Source organism: Mauremys mutica, chromosome 4 (assembly GCF_020497125.1).
Source record: "Mauremys mutica isolate MM-2020 ecotype Southern chromosome 4, ASM2049712v1, whole genome shotgun sequence".
NCBI classification, from domain to species: Eukaryota; Metazoa; Chordata; order Testudines; family Geoemydidae; genus Mauremys; species Mauremys mutica.
In genome coordinates, this window is record NC_059075.1 from 39,643,860 (window position 1) to 39,661,299 (window position 17,440).

The 17,440-nt window shown below is 44.9% G+C and overlaps 1 protein-coding gene across 47 annotated transcripts in view; it reads right to left on the minus strand.

Moving 5' to 3' along the window:
• Positions 1-17,440, minus strand: part of NRXN3 (neurexin 3) — a 1,517,918-nt gene that overhangs the window by 786,957 nt on the left and 713,521 nt on the right. For all 47 annotated transcript variants that reach the window (XM_045016752.1, XM_045016791.1, XM_045016790.1 and 44 more), the window contains one exon: positions 2,924-3,043. In XM_045016752.1, the coding sequence (XP_044872687.1) occupies positions 2,924-3,043 (120 nt within the window). The remainder of the gene's footprint in view (positions 1-2,923; positions 3,044-17,440) is intronic.

Consider the following 17,440-nt stretch of genomic DNA (forward strand, 5'->3'; position numbering starts at 1 on the left):
ACAAGGAAAATGGCCTCTCCCGCTGTCTGATGTTATTCTAGTTGTTGCTTAGCTCTGCTCAGCAGCATGGTAGGGGGTTAACGCATGAGCAGGCAACAGATAAGACAGCCTCGTTAACTTCAAACACCAAATTACTGCATGGTCTGGGCTCTACATGTCTTGGTGACGAATTTTCATTATTCAGTATAACAAAATATCTAGTTATATGACCTTAAAGCATATTTAGTTAATTACATATACATATTGTACTTCCATGCAGTACAGATATGGCACTCATTTATATATTACACACAAAAAAACAATGTTCAAAGAATGTTATTAAGGTTGCAAAGTCAAGCACTCACAAGTTAGGAAATGCAAAAGCTAAGGTTGCCAGTGCACCTTAATTCAGCCCCCTTATGTAAATAAAAGCAGTATTATAATGCATATACTATTTCTCCCCAGGACCCCTACCCCATTCAGTGCACAGAATGGATAGTGCTCAATTAACAGCTATTCAATATTTTGTTTTCTCATTGCTCAGAGTGTGGCCCTTATGCTTACTTGCAGCACACTATTGAAATTCTGGTCTGCAGACAAAATTCCTACATTTCCTCATGGGCTTTTCTGAAGTATTCAAGAGCTTCACAGACCCCAGTGAGGTGAAAGGGTGGTAGTACACCTCTACCACACTATAACACGACCCGATATAACATGAATTCGGATAGAACGCAGTAAAGCAGCGCTCCGGGGGGGTGGGGGGGGGCTGCGCACTCCAGAGGAACAAAGCAAGTTCAATATCATGCGGTTTCACCTATAACGAGGTAAGATTTTTTGACTCCCGAGGACAGCGTTGTATCTGGGTAGAGATGTACCTCCACATTACAGATGGGCAGCTGAGACACAGAAAGTAAGATCAGAAGTAACCACTAATTTTGTATATCCGGTGTAGGATGCCTAGGACTTGATTTTTCCAGATATTTAGCACTTTATATAGTCAAGCACATCTCCAATGGACTTCAGTTGCCATTCTGAGTACTCAGACCCCAGGCTCTCATGTTGGGCACCCAGAAAGCGAGGAACACAATTAGTGACAACCTGTTAAAAGTGGGGTTTAAATTATTTGATTAGCACCTTAGAGAAATGCTCTGCCAGAGGCAGATATAGGATCCACATCACCAAGGCACCATTCAATGGCCTTACATGAGACCCATCTATTCCTGTTACTACACTCTACATTCACTACACATCTCCCAACTTCTGCGATAAACAATGCAGGAGGTCTAAATAAAATAGCCTCCTTTTCTACACAACCCTGTTTTATCCTCATAGCAGGTCCATCCTGTTCACTTAGCCAGGTGTCCTGTAGAGAACAGTAGCATCTGATCATGTAGGTCAAGACTAACATAATGCATAGGCAAAAGGGTGGGAGGGGGGCAACTTAAGGCTGCACAGACGACCATAGTTCTGGCATTTCCTAACTTTCAAGTGTTTAACTTTGCACCATAACATGTTCTTAACATAACTATTTGGATGGCTATATACACATACACACTCTGTGTGTGTGTGTGTGTTTGTGTGATCATCTATATATATGATTCCATCATTTTTATTTATCAGATCGGTTTTATGAAAAATACACTTTCAAGTGGCAATTTTCTTTGTGCACCTTTCTGAGCTGTATGATGAAAGTGCCATCTAGTGGCTGTTACTGAAAATCACTTCCAGAATTCCTCTAATGCAAGAGAACCGTGTTATTGTGCTCTCCAGCACAGAGACAAAGTAAAAAATTCACTCTAAGGCTGAAAAGTTGCCACTTAAGCAGAAGAACTTGCCCACTGTAATAGCGAACGCACCTTTGCTAGTTCCAGCAACCAGCAGATGGGGCTTCCTCATGTCACTGGGCATCTCCCTCTCCATTTCTCACCACACCCCAGAGTGTACATTTACCACCAATGATTTAGAATGCACATATGATCAAGTACTTTGGAAACCACCCCCGTGTCGACCTGTTAAGCCGACAGAATGCCTGGGTCGTTTCAAACCCTATTATCCATCTCTTGTTTTTTTCCAGAAGTTTTTATCTGTCAGGTTGCTTACAACAAGTCCTGTTCAGATGCCAGAAGCCCACCTCTTACAAAAAAAAAAAAAAGACGTAAGTAACCTCCCAGGAGTTTTCTATGAGGAGGTCCATGGAATTTGGAAGAGAGGCTTATAGAGCCCAGCTGAACAGGAGGAGTTGCAAGGGGGTAAATGCAACCGTAACTAGCTGCTTCCATGCTGCTTCTCCTAGAATTACCAACTCTCATGATTGCATCATCAGCCTCTCAAGATAGCAACTATTTCTCTTAAAGCTCCAACTCCCAGAGTCATGTGATTATCGGGGAATCTCAGCTTTCATTTAGAAAAATTAAAATATGTTTCTAGCTCCCATGGTTGTAAAGAAGCAGATGGAAAAAATGAACCCTAAAGGCTCAAAGACCACAAGACCAAAGAACCCAATTTTTTAAAAAAATTTCATGATTTTAAGCCTATGGGGGGAGAGGGGGGATGTCTAAAGTTTTTGGAACCTTTGGGGTTACCAATATGGATCTCTTCTTATTCCTCCCTCACATACTACATGCAGGCACATAACCAAATTAACACACTTCCTTCCCTCTCTAACATCTCTATGGCTTCCTTCTTGCTTTTTGGCTGAGTTCAAGCCCTTGTGCGTTCTCCTTGCTGTGTCTCCATTCCCAGGGTCCACTCCGGGCCACTGTTGCCAGAATTGGTTGGGAAGAAAGAGCCCCTCATAACTGGATTCTCAACACAGTGATCCCCAGTTGAGAGGTCTTCACAGAAAGGTGGAGGAGAGAGAGACAAAGAAGAAGGGTGCATGTATATGCTGAAAAGAAGCTGAGAACAAAGGGAGACAGTAGAGATACCAATACATTGCACTCACCCTCAGCTACATCATCATCGACTGTCAGTTTGAGGCTCTTTCCTCGACGCACCACCCGGACTGTGTGCCACTCGTTGTCATTAAGTTTCTGCCCAGCATACAGAGTTTCAGGTCCTTTGCCTGGAGACAGTGATAAGTACAAGAGTTAAAGATGGACCCTACTACACGGCAGTGCTTGCCTGATTAGGAGAGTCACCAAAATCACCCTGGTGTGATACTGACCACAGCTCATCAGAAGATGGCAAATGAACTAGTGCTCAGAGCCAAACCCAAACCCAAACCTCTATCCCTTTCCCACCCAAATTGGATCAAGATCATTACCCCCTACACCCTAAGAAGTGCCTTCTCCCTCACATCCCAGAAGGCACATGCATAGAAAGGTAGGTGGAGGGCTAAACACTTTCCTGTCTCCTCCAGAACTCACCGTTGCCAACATAACTTCATATAGCACATCGAAATGCTAGAGGAACATGCTGATGGTGGAAATAACTCTGGAGTGAGACCAGTACTGAGCTGGAATTCTGCTTTTTTAAGTCTCTATAGTTAGAAGAACAGCAACATGCCACTAGAAGCTAGAGAGTCCACAAAATTGTTTCTCCTGGGCGCTGGGCCTCCTGATGCTTAGCGTAATACACACCAGGCTGGTTTCGGCCTACAGGTCTCCAACCATGACCAAGCACCCACCAACTTGACTGATTGCCAGAGAACCGTAAAGCAAAGAAGCTTGGCTATGGATACTCCCAGAATTCTCAGCCCTCTCCATCCCCCCAGATCAGGGCTTTTCCATTTGGGGATTTTCTCCCATAAAAAGAAAACCAGAACAAGGCTCCTTGCAAACAATGCTCCTGAAGGGAAACCAGTCATACCCCTCTCTCCCCCTGCCCCCATGTCCAGCTTTATTCCTCACTCATTACACTGTGCAGCCAAACCTTTGAAATGCTAATTCCTTCCAATTCCAGAACTGTGACACCGTGTGCATATCAGTCAGTAAGTGAAGCTCAAAGAGTGGATTGTGCTAAATTCAAAGTGTACATGCGGGTTGCAGCTTAGCACTGAGTTGCTTTGGCACAGGTGTGTGTGGGAAGCCCACAACGAGTACAGCAGAGGGTGATGTAAGTCAGGACTAAGAAGCATTGACAGAGCTGTGGCAGGGGGAGCCCAGGAATGAATGAGCAACGTATGTCGGGGATCAGAATTGATGTGCATTGGTACAGCTATGGTAGGGATTGTAATGGACATAGCAGGAGTTGCTGCAGGTCAAGACTTTGTGGAATATCTAGATCACTTGTCCACATTACGGTCAACTGTAATAAGATTTGTCCATTGTGTTCAAAAACAGTAAAAATGAAGCGGTGAAAAGCAAATCAGAACAAATAATGCACTGTGTCATGGCTGGCAGAAAAGTCTGATTGTAATCAAATGCCTACTGCTAGCTGGTTTAGACACAGACAAAAGGAAAATCAGAGCTGCCACAGTCATTGGAGCAGCAATGCGGGTCATCTCTCTCTTCCCTTGGTTCTAAAGAAGGTGAGTCGTATAGTATAACTCTAGTGAGAATTCCTCGACAGAAGAACCAGCCTGTCTCACCACAATTCCTAGCTTGTGGCTATGCCATTCCTGAGTGACAAAGTCACACCAATGGCATGAAAATGAACTCCAAGTCCACAGGGCAGGTAGGTTACACATGAGGCCCAAATTCTGCTCTCTGTTAAAATGGTATGAGAACAGAATTTGCCCCACAGCCTGTAATTATGAAATGATGTATTTGACCGGCCAGCAAAGTTTTTGCTTGTGCCAATACAGGGAGCTCCATTAGAAACCCAACACATGCCACTCTGCAGTGACTGCAGGAACATAGTATCTCCTCTTCCAAGTATTGCATAGAAGTTACTGCTGTTAGGGCACTTATCTGGGGCTGTGAATGGAGCTTTAATGGTGTCCACTGAATATGAGGCAGTTCACAGGCCATGGAGGAAACAGAAGGCAGAAATCCTTGAAGGGCATTTTGACAAGTCTGAAATTATCCAATATTCATCTTTACTGCTCCAGTCTTGGCTTACATTGCATGTTCATTGTTCCAGGTCTTTGTAAAACATGCTTATTACTTATTAGTGTACTTTCAGATGCTAAGAGATCTTTTCTATACAGATACTGGGGCTTGATGGGGTTTATTCAACTGAAATAGTCTACTGTGGTGATGGTCAGAAATGTGATCATGTAAAAATATAGCATCTTCTTACTCAACATGGCTCAGAGCCATAGCTGAGGACTTTATTGAAACAGATGAGTTCCCACTGTTAGTCCTACAGAGCTGACAGAGCTATGGGAAAGCCAGCTGGGTTTTATTCCGCCTCACACATCAACTGTCATCATTTTTTTAAAATGATGCTACAAACAGAAAGAATCTGGCAGGAGTTTCTGTAGGGCTGATTAAATAATGCAAATAAATGATCTGAAAAATTCAGGACTTTCTTCTCTTCATGAACTGGTCCTGATTTCTGCTAATGGGTTTGTTATTTACAAGTATTCACCAAATGGTTTGAGCTAACAATTTTCCACCTAAGGACTGCTCGGGCACTGCTCTCTTTGACTAGTCTCCTTAGTGCTCCCTCATTAGAGGAAACCTTTATAAAAGGAGAATAATTAATACCCTTCTCCATGCATGGACTCCCCGGTTCATGTGTGACTCTGGATACTCCTACGAAGGGATGCTATTCCCCGAGCCTCCCTACAAACACAAACCCATCCCATAGGAAGGGTCAAGAATAAAAGGACACAAGGATAGTCAAACCAAAGAAGTGTTTGAAATGCAAATCAATGTTCACAAACACTGTTTTTGCTGTATTCAACCAGCTGCAATGTTCATATCCCTGCTGAAAGCATGTGCACAGTTGGCAGGCTGATTTGCAAATGAACAAATGTAGGCTGCGTTTCTGCAACTGATAGCGTGTAAATGAACTGCTGAATCTGCATGGAGCCCTACTTACCGCAATGTGGCTCTGTGTGATGTAGTAACCCATCACACACCATCAATTGCAGAAGCAGGACCTATATACTGAGAATGCAGATGCATGCGATTATTAGCGATTTCTGAGAGTATAACCACATTTAGAAAGAGAAAAGCACTTTTGAAAATTTTATCCACGTGCACGTAAGAAGTGAGCTGTTTATCTTCAAGCATCCACCTATTGTTCAGTCCCCACCTGACATCATCATCTGCTCTCAGTTATAGCACCATGGCAAACAACTGTGATATCATAGATTGAAAGTTTTGGCCTCTTCTGAGCAGATAGACAGCGAAGAAACTCAAAGATGCACCTCGCCCCGTAAACTAAGATCCCTGGCAATAAAAAAGGAGGAAGAGAAAGAAGACAGCAGCTATGGAAGCTGAACTGCTGGAAACGTTTTCTATTTATAATTTTTTTGATGAGATGGCAGCTGGTCCTTTGGCAATTTTTGCGCATTAGTTATTTTTTATGAGTGAGGACAAATAAGAGGCAGAATGATTAGCATTGCGCATGAGGAACAATAAGAGAAGTTTTGCCTGAGTGAGAAGTTCAACATGAAGATTCTGGAATTTCACAGCTGTCTTTAAGGAGAACACATTGTTCCACCTTTGGGGCTTCTTGGTCCTTTGACGCATCTTCCTAACTAGAGTACTTCTAAAGTTGATGGGCACTATGTACCATGTGTCATCAGGGGAGAAGAGGCCCCCCATCTCGCATATTAAAACTTGAATGAAGCAACTATGTGAATATTTACTTAATGTTCAAGGAGTGACCTCATGGTAATCAGTCCCCATTCCGGAGCAAAACCTCTCCTCAGGTGGCTCACCATCTGCTAACACACAAATTCAGCAACTTACTGGAGTGCACAGCCAGTGACTGCTTGGCTAGGCTACTGCTTTCAACTGAGGCTTAAGTGGGTCTCTTCAATCTGCTCAGAGCCAGTGTCCATAAAGTATATAACACAACTCTTTAGTCATGAGAAGACTCTCTTAGAATGTCCCCAACATCATTTCCATGTAACGGGCCCAACATGGCCAATTAACAGCAAGGCCCCTAGCAGGTAGGCATGAGGGTCAATAAAGAGCTAGCCTACATTTTAATAGAAAACAAACAACCACCCTAAATGGTTCAAGGACGTACTGCCCTTAAGTCTTAGCTGAAGAGAACCTACCCAACTGAAATAAGGGTCTAGTCAGAGGGATTCATCATTCCAGGAGCATAAACGATGATTTGAAGGGCACTGACTGCTCGCCAGCTAGAATGGCCCTGCTACACAGAATTCCCCCCTGCCTGAATGTACCCAGTATACTCCAATGATTCATTAATTTCAGTGGAACAATGGCAGTGCAAAATGGTAACAGAAGGCTGGCAGTGAAAGGGCAACCCTTTTCCATCCTACCTATCGCTCATTGCTGTGTGCGTCCGAGGGGTCTGCAAAAATAAAAGTGCAGGAGTTTAAAAATCTCCCATCCCTCCAATACAGGTTATCATGACCTGTTTCAGTTACAGAATTAAAACGGGCCTCCATGAGACTAGACGTTGTCTTCCTATTGAATTACTGCATAGGTCACTCAGGCATGGAGAAAGGTCCAACGCCATCTGTGCCTGTTGGAGCTAGGGCGACAAAGCAAGAAGGCACAGGGATAGACCATGGGGAGGGCTCCTGCTCACTGCAGAAATAAAAATAAACTATTGCTGGGTATTGATGGGTGGAATTTTAGAGAAGACTCACAAGAAGCCTTAAAGAGACATTGCATAGCATTCTGACACTGCTTTGCTGCCATGCTATGTGTCTCAGCGTTGCCTAGTGAGCAGAGACAGGCTACAAAAGCTGGGCATATCCATGCCCATTAGACACAGGGCAATGTCTTCCTGGAGTTCCATCAACGTCCCACGGATTCAACCAGTTTGAGAGTTTTTCCTCCATACTGATACATTAGGAACACCAGATTTTTTTTTCCTTTGGTAACAAAACACTTCGAAACCGTACTAGCAAAAAGTGAATGTGTGATTGTGGGAGGAGCCATGCAGGTCCTCCCTGTAGTTAGAGGGGACTAGTGCACCTTAGATAGCTCTCACTATACTTATGATGAGACTGGACTAGTGCAACTGCTAAGCAGACTGCTTCACTGATGTGGCTAGAAGATGGTGAATGTGAGGAAACCCAGGGAGAGAGGGAAATACACATCTGGGAACTGTTAGTGGGAAAGATTATGTCAAGATGTTACACACTGATCTGCACCAGTCTTACTCCTAACACCAAATGTCCCACCTTTCCCTTAGCCCGGACTTATCAGAGGTCCCTTTAAGAAGATACTCTATGTACAGCTCCCCAGACAGGAGGATTTGTATTCATTCCTTCATGCACTGAAGGAAGTGGGGAAGGTTTGGTTGAGGCGAATAGGGGAGGAAGAATCTGGTGTGAGGACAGAGAGGCCATCAAATAACCTCAACTTTGCTCCTGCAGCTGCCTGACATCTAGTGAGTCATCCCGAAGGACAGTGTGAATGTGAGAATAGGAACAAGGCTTAAATGCACAGCTAGCTGCAACCACAAGTCCTTTCAATTAGCATCAGGTACAGCTGAATATAAATGATCAACGTGGAGTTTCCTAGTGTATGAAGAGAGAGAATATTTAACCGAGGCAGCACTTTGGCTGGACGAAATGTATTTGTCTGGCCTTTTTCTTGACTGGAGTCCACTATCCACTCCAGGAGCATTGCTAATTGCAAGGAAACAGCAAATGACCCCAGATGCCCAATATGTTGCAGATCTGTTTTAGAAACACCAACCACACCAACACACGCTCTCTGGTTTTGCTCATATGCAGGTTATAGAAACCCCTTCACCATGAAAACATGAAAAAAATGAATGGGTATGCTTCCCCCGCTGATAGTTCAATGACTTCACTGCCCCATGGCCATTCTTACCTGCATGGCCCCTCCATTCCTTCATACGGGCCATTGCCATATACCACTCCAGATTAAGCCATTCAGATCAAACAATACATGCTTAAAACAGAAGCCTTTTTAGCAGGCCTGTGGAAATGGTTACATTTACAGCTGTACAGAATGGTACCATCTGGAAGTTGATGGAATTCTGCATAATTTACAGCAGGCAAACCAGGAGCAAAGTGTATTTATTTAGATTTATACCACAGTAAAAAAGATACCAATACCAACACCTAACAATCAGTTAGGCTTACAAGTGCAAATGGGAACCTCCCAGTAGCAATCATGTACAAACAGATTAACTTGGGGGGAGAGAAGGGAATCAAAAGCAGCAAGATAATCCCTTTAGCCTTTCCAGAAACATACACTCAGCCTCCCCCAAAACCCTGTTCACCAAATGGCTTTTACTCAATGTCAGACTATTTCCGCCCACACACTCTCTGCTTTAAAACAGCACCTTGAAGTTAAAGGTTACAGTTTAAACAAGCAGTCTTGGCTTCTCGTACAAAGACCTTCAGAGCCAGATTCTGCCATCATTACCCATTTTCAACCACCCTAACCAATGTTCCCCAAAGGGTACTTGTGGAGTAACGTATTACTAAATTGGAGTGAAGGTGGCAAAAAAATCAAACCTTCAGACTCAGCCTTTTGGGGCATGGATTGTGTTTTGTGTCTCTTACTGAGCTGATAACATTGTGTATGATTAAAAACTAACCAGATAATTAAAACTGAAACATTTGACTGATTGCATATGTGGTAAACTGAATTATATTTGTGCCCTTTAGTTTGACTGTCCAATTTGGATTAAATGCAAGAGTAGCGAGTTACCATTATACTTCACAAACAAGTGAGACCATAATGAAATCTTTCAACGACAATGGTGCAGTAGGGTGGTATTTAAACAAACAACCATCAGAGCAGCAACATACTGTGTGACCCGAACAGAACACAACAGGAACGTGGAAGCAGAGATTTATTGGTGACTTTCAATTTCAGCTAAACTTTAAACTTTAATTTAACATTAAGTGAGTGCAAGCACTGGACTAACAGCGCTGGAGATCAAAGTGTTCTTTTTATTCATAGGACTGGTACATGGGCAGCAGAAGTGCAAACGTCCCACACAATGTTCCAGGAGTGTGCTTCAACCCTGACCCAGAAAAGCTGTTAGTGAGAAAAGAGTGCAGTCTCCATTCCTGTTTAAATGTGGATCTCTCTACTGAAGCTGTCAACAAGTGGGCCAACAAGGACAGCTTACCTGATGTGAACCCTTACCCATTTAGTAGCTGAAGTCAATCGTAGTACATTTCCACACAGGCCAGCAAGCAGCCCACAGATCGGAATGACAGTGTCACTGATGACCTGGGCCAGATTTAAACAACTTTCCTTACAAGGAAAGAACTGAATCCCACTCCCGATTCTCCAAGCCAAGCACCTTGCAAATGTCAACAACAGTTTTTTTTCTTTCCCCCCAAATTCATAGAATCATAGAACTTAAGATCAGAAGGGACCATTATGATCATCTAGTCTGACATCCCGCAAGATGCAGGCCACAAAAGCTGACCCACCCACTCCTGAAATAATTCTCTCCCTTGACTCAGCTGTTGATTATTCCAATCCATGCTGGGGGAGACCCATGTTAACTATTTGATGGCCTCTAATTCATGGTCTAACACAGCTTCAAACAATTTATTAAGGGGGGAAATAATTATTTGAATCTGGAGAATGATCACACAGGTTATAGGTGACCATGTTTTGTCAACCTAATATTACATACAGGGATAAATATAAAGAGCCTAAGGGGTGTGGAGGTCACAAAGAAAGTATCGAATTTGGTGAGGTGGGAAAGAGGATCTAAATGACAGCACTAAGGAAGTCTACAGTACTGTTCAACTTCTGAGGTGTGGAATAGTATTACTTCACACGTAGTATGTTTCCCTGGAGAATTTTGCAACACTTAACAGAGTTTCAGAGTAGCAGCCATGTGAGTCTGTATCAGCAAAAAGAACAGGAGTTCTTGTGACTCTGTTAGTCTCTAAGGTGTCACAAGTACTCCTGTTCTTCTTACTTAACAGAGTGATAGCTTTGTGCCCATTTTTCAGGCAGGGAAAAGGAGGCACAGAAAGCTAAAGTGACTTATCTAAGGTCACACAGTGATTGAGTCTGGGATAGAGCTCACATCTGGACATCCAGCCCCCTGTTCCAACTATTGGACGGTGATGCCTAGCAAGGGTGGCACAGTGTTGTTCTCACCCCTAGTACTCACAGCCACGCATTGCTCCCTACATGTACAGCAAGAAAATGATGTTAAGATTGGAGCGAAGAACTATGTTGCAATCAATGTTCGTATCAGACTGGACAAATTCCCAGCAGTATACAGAGTTTCAAGTGGTGCAACATGTGCAAATATTGAGGGGTTATGCTTCTCTTACTTTGAAGTGCCCAACACTTTGGGAGGTGTTGTACAGATGGGGAAAGGAGTCTCAGTGGCTACAGGCAGCTCTTGTAAATACCCATTCAGGGTCCTCACACCCACACCTCTTATGCCCCAGAAACTATATCCTAGTGAGATCCTAAGCTTTCAGTGCAGGGTTCAGATCTTCCACGGGGTTTGCAAAACACTGGGCTCACTTACTGGACTTTGGTCCTCTTCCACCCCTACCTCAACCTCCACTGCAGGACCCAGATGTGTTAATCTTTCCTCCATCCCTCATTTGTGTTATCTAACTAATTGCTAAGAGGGGTGTTTTTCAATTCTGTTTTTGTTGCAGTTTTTAATTAAGCAACATAAGCACCCCGGGTGTCTTGGATGGGAGGAGCTTCACACATAAATTATATTATTTACAAATAAAAGACAGCCGCTGCAACACAAGCAGAGATTTTGCCTCTACAGAAGCATGTAAATTAAATTACATTTACAAATATACAAAGGGAGGTGTGTTTCACATAAGATGCAAAAAAGAGAGACCGTGGCCACTTGTGCCTATTAAGATCCCAGGGCTCTTTTCCTCTGTACTCAAATAGGAGATGTTAGCGACAACATTTGGCTAAATTCCATTTTTGGCAAATATATTCTACCTCCCTAAAATCCTTCTGTAATTTCAATTAAATACAGGATTCTTCTCTGCTTACTCTCCTGAACTGTTGTGAAGTATTGCTATGGGTGTTTAAACAACTGCCACATTCCACCCAGAGGTGGCTACATTTTGGCAGCAACTGAAGTGACCCCTACAGCAGATAGGCCCTTAGGCACTGATCCTACCACTGTATGTGGAACTTTCATTGTATTGGGACCTATACAATTGGAGTTCTTCACATTTTCTTACTGCCACTGCAGGCAAGGAAAACCGTCTTTTCCTCCCAAACTGCCCTTGTCCTGGCATGGTTGGTATTTGTGGGTATGAAGTTCTTCCTTCATCTATGATAAACTAACACCGTTTGGGCTGCTACCCCTAAACTCCTACACTTACTTAGCATTTATGTAGCATTTTATCTGTTCAGAGCACTGTACAGTTAATTCACCCTCACTACACCATTGGAATGGAGATGGATAAAGAATTATCTGCATATACGAGAAACTGGGATAAAGCTAAAGTGATTTGCCCAAAGCCACACAGAGAGTGAATAGTAGGGCCAGGATTAAAACTTGGCTTTCTCCTAGGCCATGCTACCTTATTTCACCCAGGTTGACTTTTCAGAAACTGGCCAGCAACCAGGTGGAAACATTGATAATGAGGAGGCCGACTGGGGTGGGGAAGGTTGGAAGCAGGATGCATTTGAATTGCTGGTTCTGGGATCAGGGTAGATTTCTGGTAGTTGGGAAGATAAGTAAGTTAGGATTCTAGTTTGGACTAATCCTTTCCCTACTTTAAGCTCCTGCCAGCAGCTATCCCTCACCCCCATGGTAAGCACTCTCAAAACAACCTGGAATGCTGTTGCCAGAAACCCACCTCGGATGTCAAGCAACTGCTTTTGTCCATTGTGGAAATCCTCCTTGGAGCTGGATTCATGATTCCAACTACCTCTCTACAACTGATAACTCACCCAGCCCCAACGCCACTGCTAGGACCTGAAACCTCGGTGATGGGAATTACAGTTACTTCTTGGGATTACTTTCAAGATTCCCTAAATCTGCATCCCAGCCCCTCTGTGTATCCCTAAGGGAGCCATTGCAGTGGGAGTGTGTGCTGCTGATCTTGCAGGGAGCTCCCTCTGGGTGCATTCTGAAGGACAGATGGGGATTTAGGCATATGAAAGAAGAAAGCACTTGAGGTTCATTCTGAGAGCGCCTTTGAAATTCAGATTTTAAAATCACAGCTTTCTTTTCAGCTAAGAAGCACTGAAGGGAGATAATGACCTGGGGGGGCGAGGAAGGGGGAGAGGTTGGCAGACTAAGTGCATGTGGGTTTGATTGAATTCACATCTCAGCCTCCAGGTCTCCTGACTCTTGCTGCCAGGCAGCATTCACTAACTCGCTTCCTTCCCCCTTCTCTACCATACCCAATGAGGCATCCCACCTTCACACCCTCTTTAAACAAAAAAGATGCAGGGACCAGCTTCATCTGTGCTGGACCCTGTCTTTACCACACTCCCAGAATGCGCTAAGCAACGTATCAGGCACAGACTCTGACTGGAAGCACTATGTGCCTGACCTATGCAGAATAATTAGTTCCCACGCTGTAACTGAGTCAGAGGTACCTGCTACTCTAAAATCCAAGTCAACGCCTCCCAGACCTTTCATGTCTACTATCTTTCATGAGGAGCTGATTTTCAAGAGTCAGTGTTGGCATCCCCAACATCTGAGACAGTGAGAATTAGACTGGACAAAAGGGAACAGTTCCAAAATGGACCTGTGGGAGAGGGATGGAAAAAATGGATTAATATGCCTTCCACCACTTTCCCCCCTCCATCTACCTTCTGCGATTGCTTGATTAAAGGGGATTTAAAAAAAAAGTCACTGAGGCTGGGGAGGGGGAAAGATAATCAGTTAAAATAATAAGCACTTTTAGATGTCAAGGAGAAAGGGCAGGGTTGCTAGCTAGCAGGCAGATGAGGAAGGGGCCATAAGAGAAGGGAGGCAATTATGCAAGATCTCCTGGGATTTATTTCATGGGAGGGAAAGTCATTAGCCACAAGAACAACAGTTATGAGAACTATCAATCCTCATGCATAAGGTTTAAAGGAGTAAGGCCAGCCAGCATTGTAAAGTTGCTAAGGGAGACAAACAGACTTGTGTTAGGATTCCATGTTAAGTGTCCCTGGGCAAGTGAACTAAGAGGGAAGGTTGTTTGATTCTCAAGCTATAGTACATATTGGCCTCTGGGTAAATTGTGAAAAGGGCAGAATATCTTTGGTGGCGTGGGCGGGTCTCAAATTTCTAAGTTTCTTTCCCTCTGGAGGCCTAGAGGTTACTATAGTCTATTTTCGAGGGTGGGTTTAAATATCTACAATTTTACTCTTAGAAATGGTTACTTTTCCCTTGTTTTTTTTGATGAACTAGCCTACTTGTTTCCTCTTTAGCCATCTGCTAGGTGAGCGCTTTTTGTTACTGAGGCGGGTGGATTATGCATTTCTCTTTTCTCCTCTACTTCTCCCTGGGCCACAGTGCCTTGATCTGGAGGTTTTATCATATTATATCAGGGCCAAGACAGTTGCAGGGAGGCCTGCTTTGATGCTATCACATCCAACAACCAAAGCAAGGCTGGACTAGGTCAGCACTCTGATAGGAGACCTCCAACTAACGCCTGGGTGCTACAGGGTATTAATGTTTGTGATTTGATAGATGGTGCTCTTTCCTCTGTGTCTGTGCTGAATCAGTGCCCTGGCTGGGTGCTAGGTGGCACTGAAATTGTTACTGCCACTGATTTGTTTTACATCTGATCACTTGTGCTAAAGAGCCGATGGCACTTTTTGTAGGCTGTGTCAGAGCACTACCTGTAGCCAGGGCCGGTGCAACCATTTAGGCGACTTGGGGGGCAGCATTTTCTTTGGCAGCGACCGTGCCGGCCGGATCTTCAGCCACCCCGGTCGCCGCCAGCATTTAGGCAGAGGGAGCAGGGGCAGGGGAGCACTGGGAGGGCCGCCTGCAGCAAGTAAGGGGGGGAGGGGCCGGCACTCAGGGGAACTCCTCGCCCCAGCTCACCCCTACCCCGCCTCCTCCCCGAGCAGGCCGTGGCTGCTTCACTTCTCCCGCCTCCCAGGCTTGCAGCGCCTAAGCTCATTGGCGCCACAAGCCTGGGAGGCAGGAGAAGTGAAGCAGCTACGGCGTGCTCAGGGAGGAGGTGGAGCAGGGGTGAGCTGGGGCGGGGGTGGGGTGCCTCAGGGCGGAGGTTGGGGGGTGAGGAGCTGCCGTGGGGGGGGGGGCACCTCAGGGCTGAGGGGTGGAGCTGCCATGAGGGGGGGCGCCTCAGGGACAGGGGAGGGCACAAGGTGGAAGTTTCGCCTAGGGCGCGAAACATCCTTGTACTGGCCCTGCCGGTAGTACCCTGGTCACTGAGGTTGCTGCAGAACTGGGAAGATTGCATGCTTAACTGAAGTCAATTAATCAGTTTCCTTTGGTTATTAGACACTTGAGTGGCAATTACTGGGCTAATGAGGCAACTTGGTCAGTAACTGGGGATGAACAGGAAGTACAGGGGAGCTCAGAGAGTGAGCCGGGGCAGAAGAGAAAAGAGAAAGGTATGTGGAAGGCTCCTCCTACATCCCTGCTCCTACTGTATACCTGTGGTACACTCTGTTGTACATTTAATCTCCAGTTGCAAAGCATATGTGGTGAAAGAGAAACAGTCTGCAAGTGTTTGTGGCTAGGCAGTGGCACCGACAGGGCAGGTAAAGTGCCACCCACTGACACAGGAGTAGGAATGAAAACTCCCGTATAGTGTCCTAGCTGAACTCCATTTGGCTTCCTTAAACTCTGGCCTCAACTGAAGCTGTAGAAATAATCTTCACTTCCTATCATAAATTGGGGTGTGGTGTTGCCAAGCACAGCTGAAGAGCTGCTGCACTCCGAAGGTGGGCACAGTGATCGTCCTATATCCCTTCCACCATAGTGGGGAATGCTCACAGATGCTTAGAGCGCTACCAAATTCACGGTCCATTTTGGTCAATTTCACAGTCAGAGGATTTAAAAAGTCATAAATTTAATGATTTCAGCTATATAAATCTGAAATTTCACGGTGTTGTAATTGTAGGGTCCTGTCCGAAAAAGGAGTTGTGTGTGTGTGGGGCAGGGAGGAGGGTTTGTAAGGTTATTGTAGGAGGGGTTGTGGTATTGCTACTCTTACTTCTGCACTGCTGCTGGCAGTGGCACTATCTTCAGAGCTGGGCAGCTAGAGAGTGGTGGCTGCTGGCCAGGAGCCCAGCTCTGAAGGCAGAGCCACCGCCAACAGCAGCGCAGAAGTAAGGATGACATGGTATGGTATTGCCACCCTTACTTCTGCACTGCTGCCTGCCGAGCTTGACCTTTGGTAAGCAGCCGCCACTCTCCGGCCACCCTGCTCTGAAGGCAGTGCAGAAGTAAGGGCAGCCCCCCTAAAATAACCTTGCAACCCCCCTGCAACTCCCTTTTGGTTAGAACCCCAATTTGGGGAAAAATGGTCTCCTCTATGAAATCTGTATAATATAGGGTAAAAGCACACAAAAGACCAGATTTTACGGTGGGAGACCAGATTTCACGGTCCATAACGCGTTTTTCATGGTCATGAATTGGGTAGGGCTCTACAGATGCTCCTTGAACTGGGGATCCATATTTACGTTTAACAATTAAAAAAAAAAAGTAGCATTGTAGGTGCTAAAACCAACACTTACGGACTGCATCATTGGCCAGTACATATGGCAGGAAATTGAGGAAAGCAGCTGTCCAGCCAAACTTCTGGATTGCTGCTGTGGTCCATGACAGCAAGATGCCATGGGGTGTTGGGGTGGGAATATTATCACTCTCCTAGCCTGCTCTCATTGGCTTGGGTCCCATGTGACTAGTTCCACAGACTCCAGGAAGACTGAAGAGTAGGTCACCGGAGTGGGTCCCACATGAGGGCTGGAGTCTATTGACTTCACCTGCTCTGCTCCAATGAGTAAGGGCTGTGGGAACAGACCCTGTGCACTGTATTAGGTGTACCATTTAAGTCTGCAACTTCCTCCAAAGGACCAGGGATAAGTCCACTGTTGCAAACAGCACCAGAGAGAATTAGTCCAGTGCTTTCCAATAAGACACAGCCCATCCCAATGTTTCTTTTAAAAAGTCTGTCAGTTTGGGGTTATTTTGTTCAATCTGGGATTTGAAATCAGCCAAGGAAGCCATAAAGACCTGGTCAATGCAAAAGCAATTATCTTGAATATGAACGGATTGGAATTAGACACAGGTTGTAAACCATAACCAAGGGCATAAAGAGCTAGGATTAGAACTCAGGAGACCCCTGGCTGCTAGCCCCGTGTGCCAACCAGTACAACACATGATTTTTCAGAAGTGATTCCTTAAGGACCTGATACAAGGGCATTGTCAGGGTTAAATAAAATAAAACCAATTTTGTTTAAAATCAGGCTCCACTTCTGATGACTAGCTA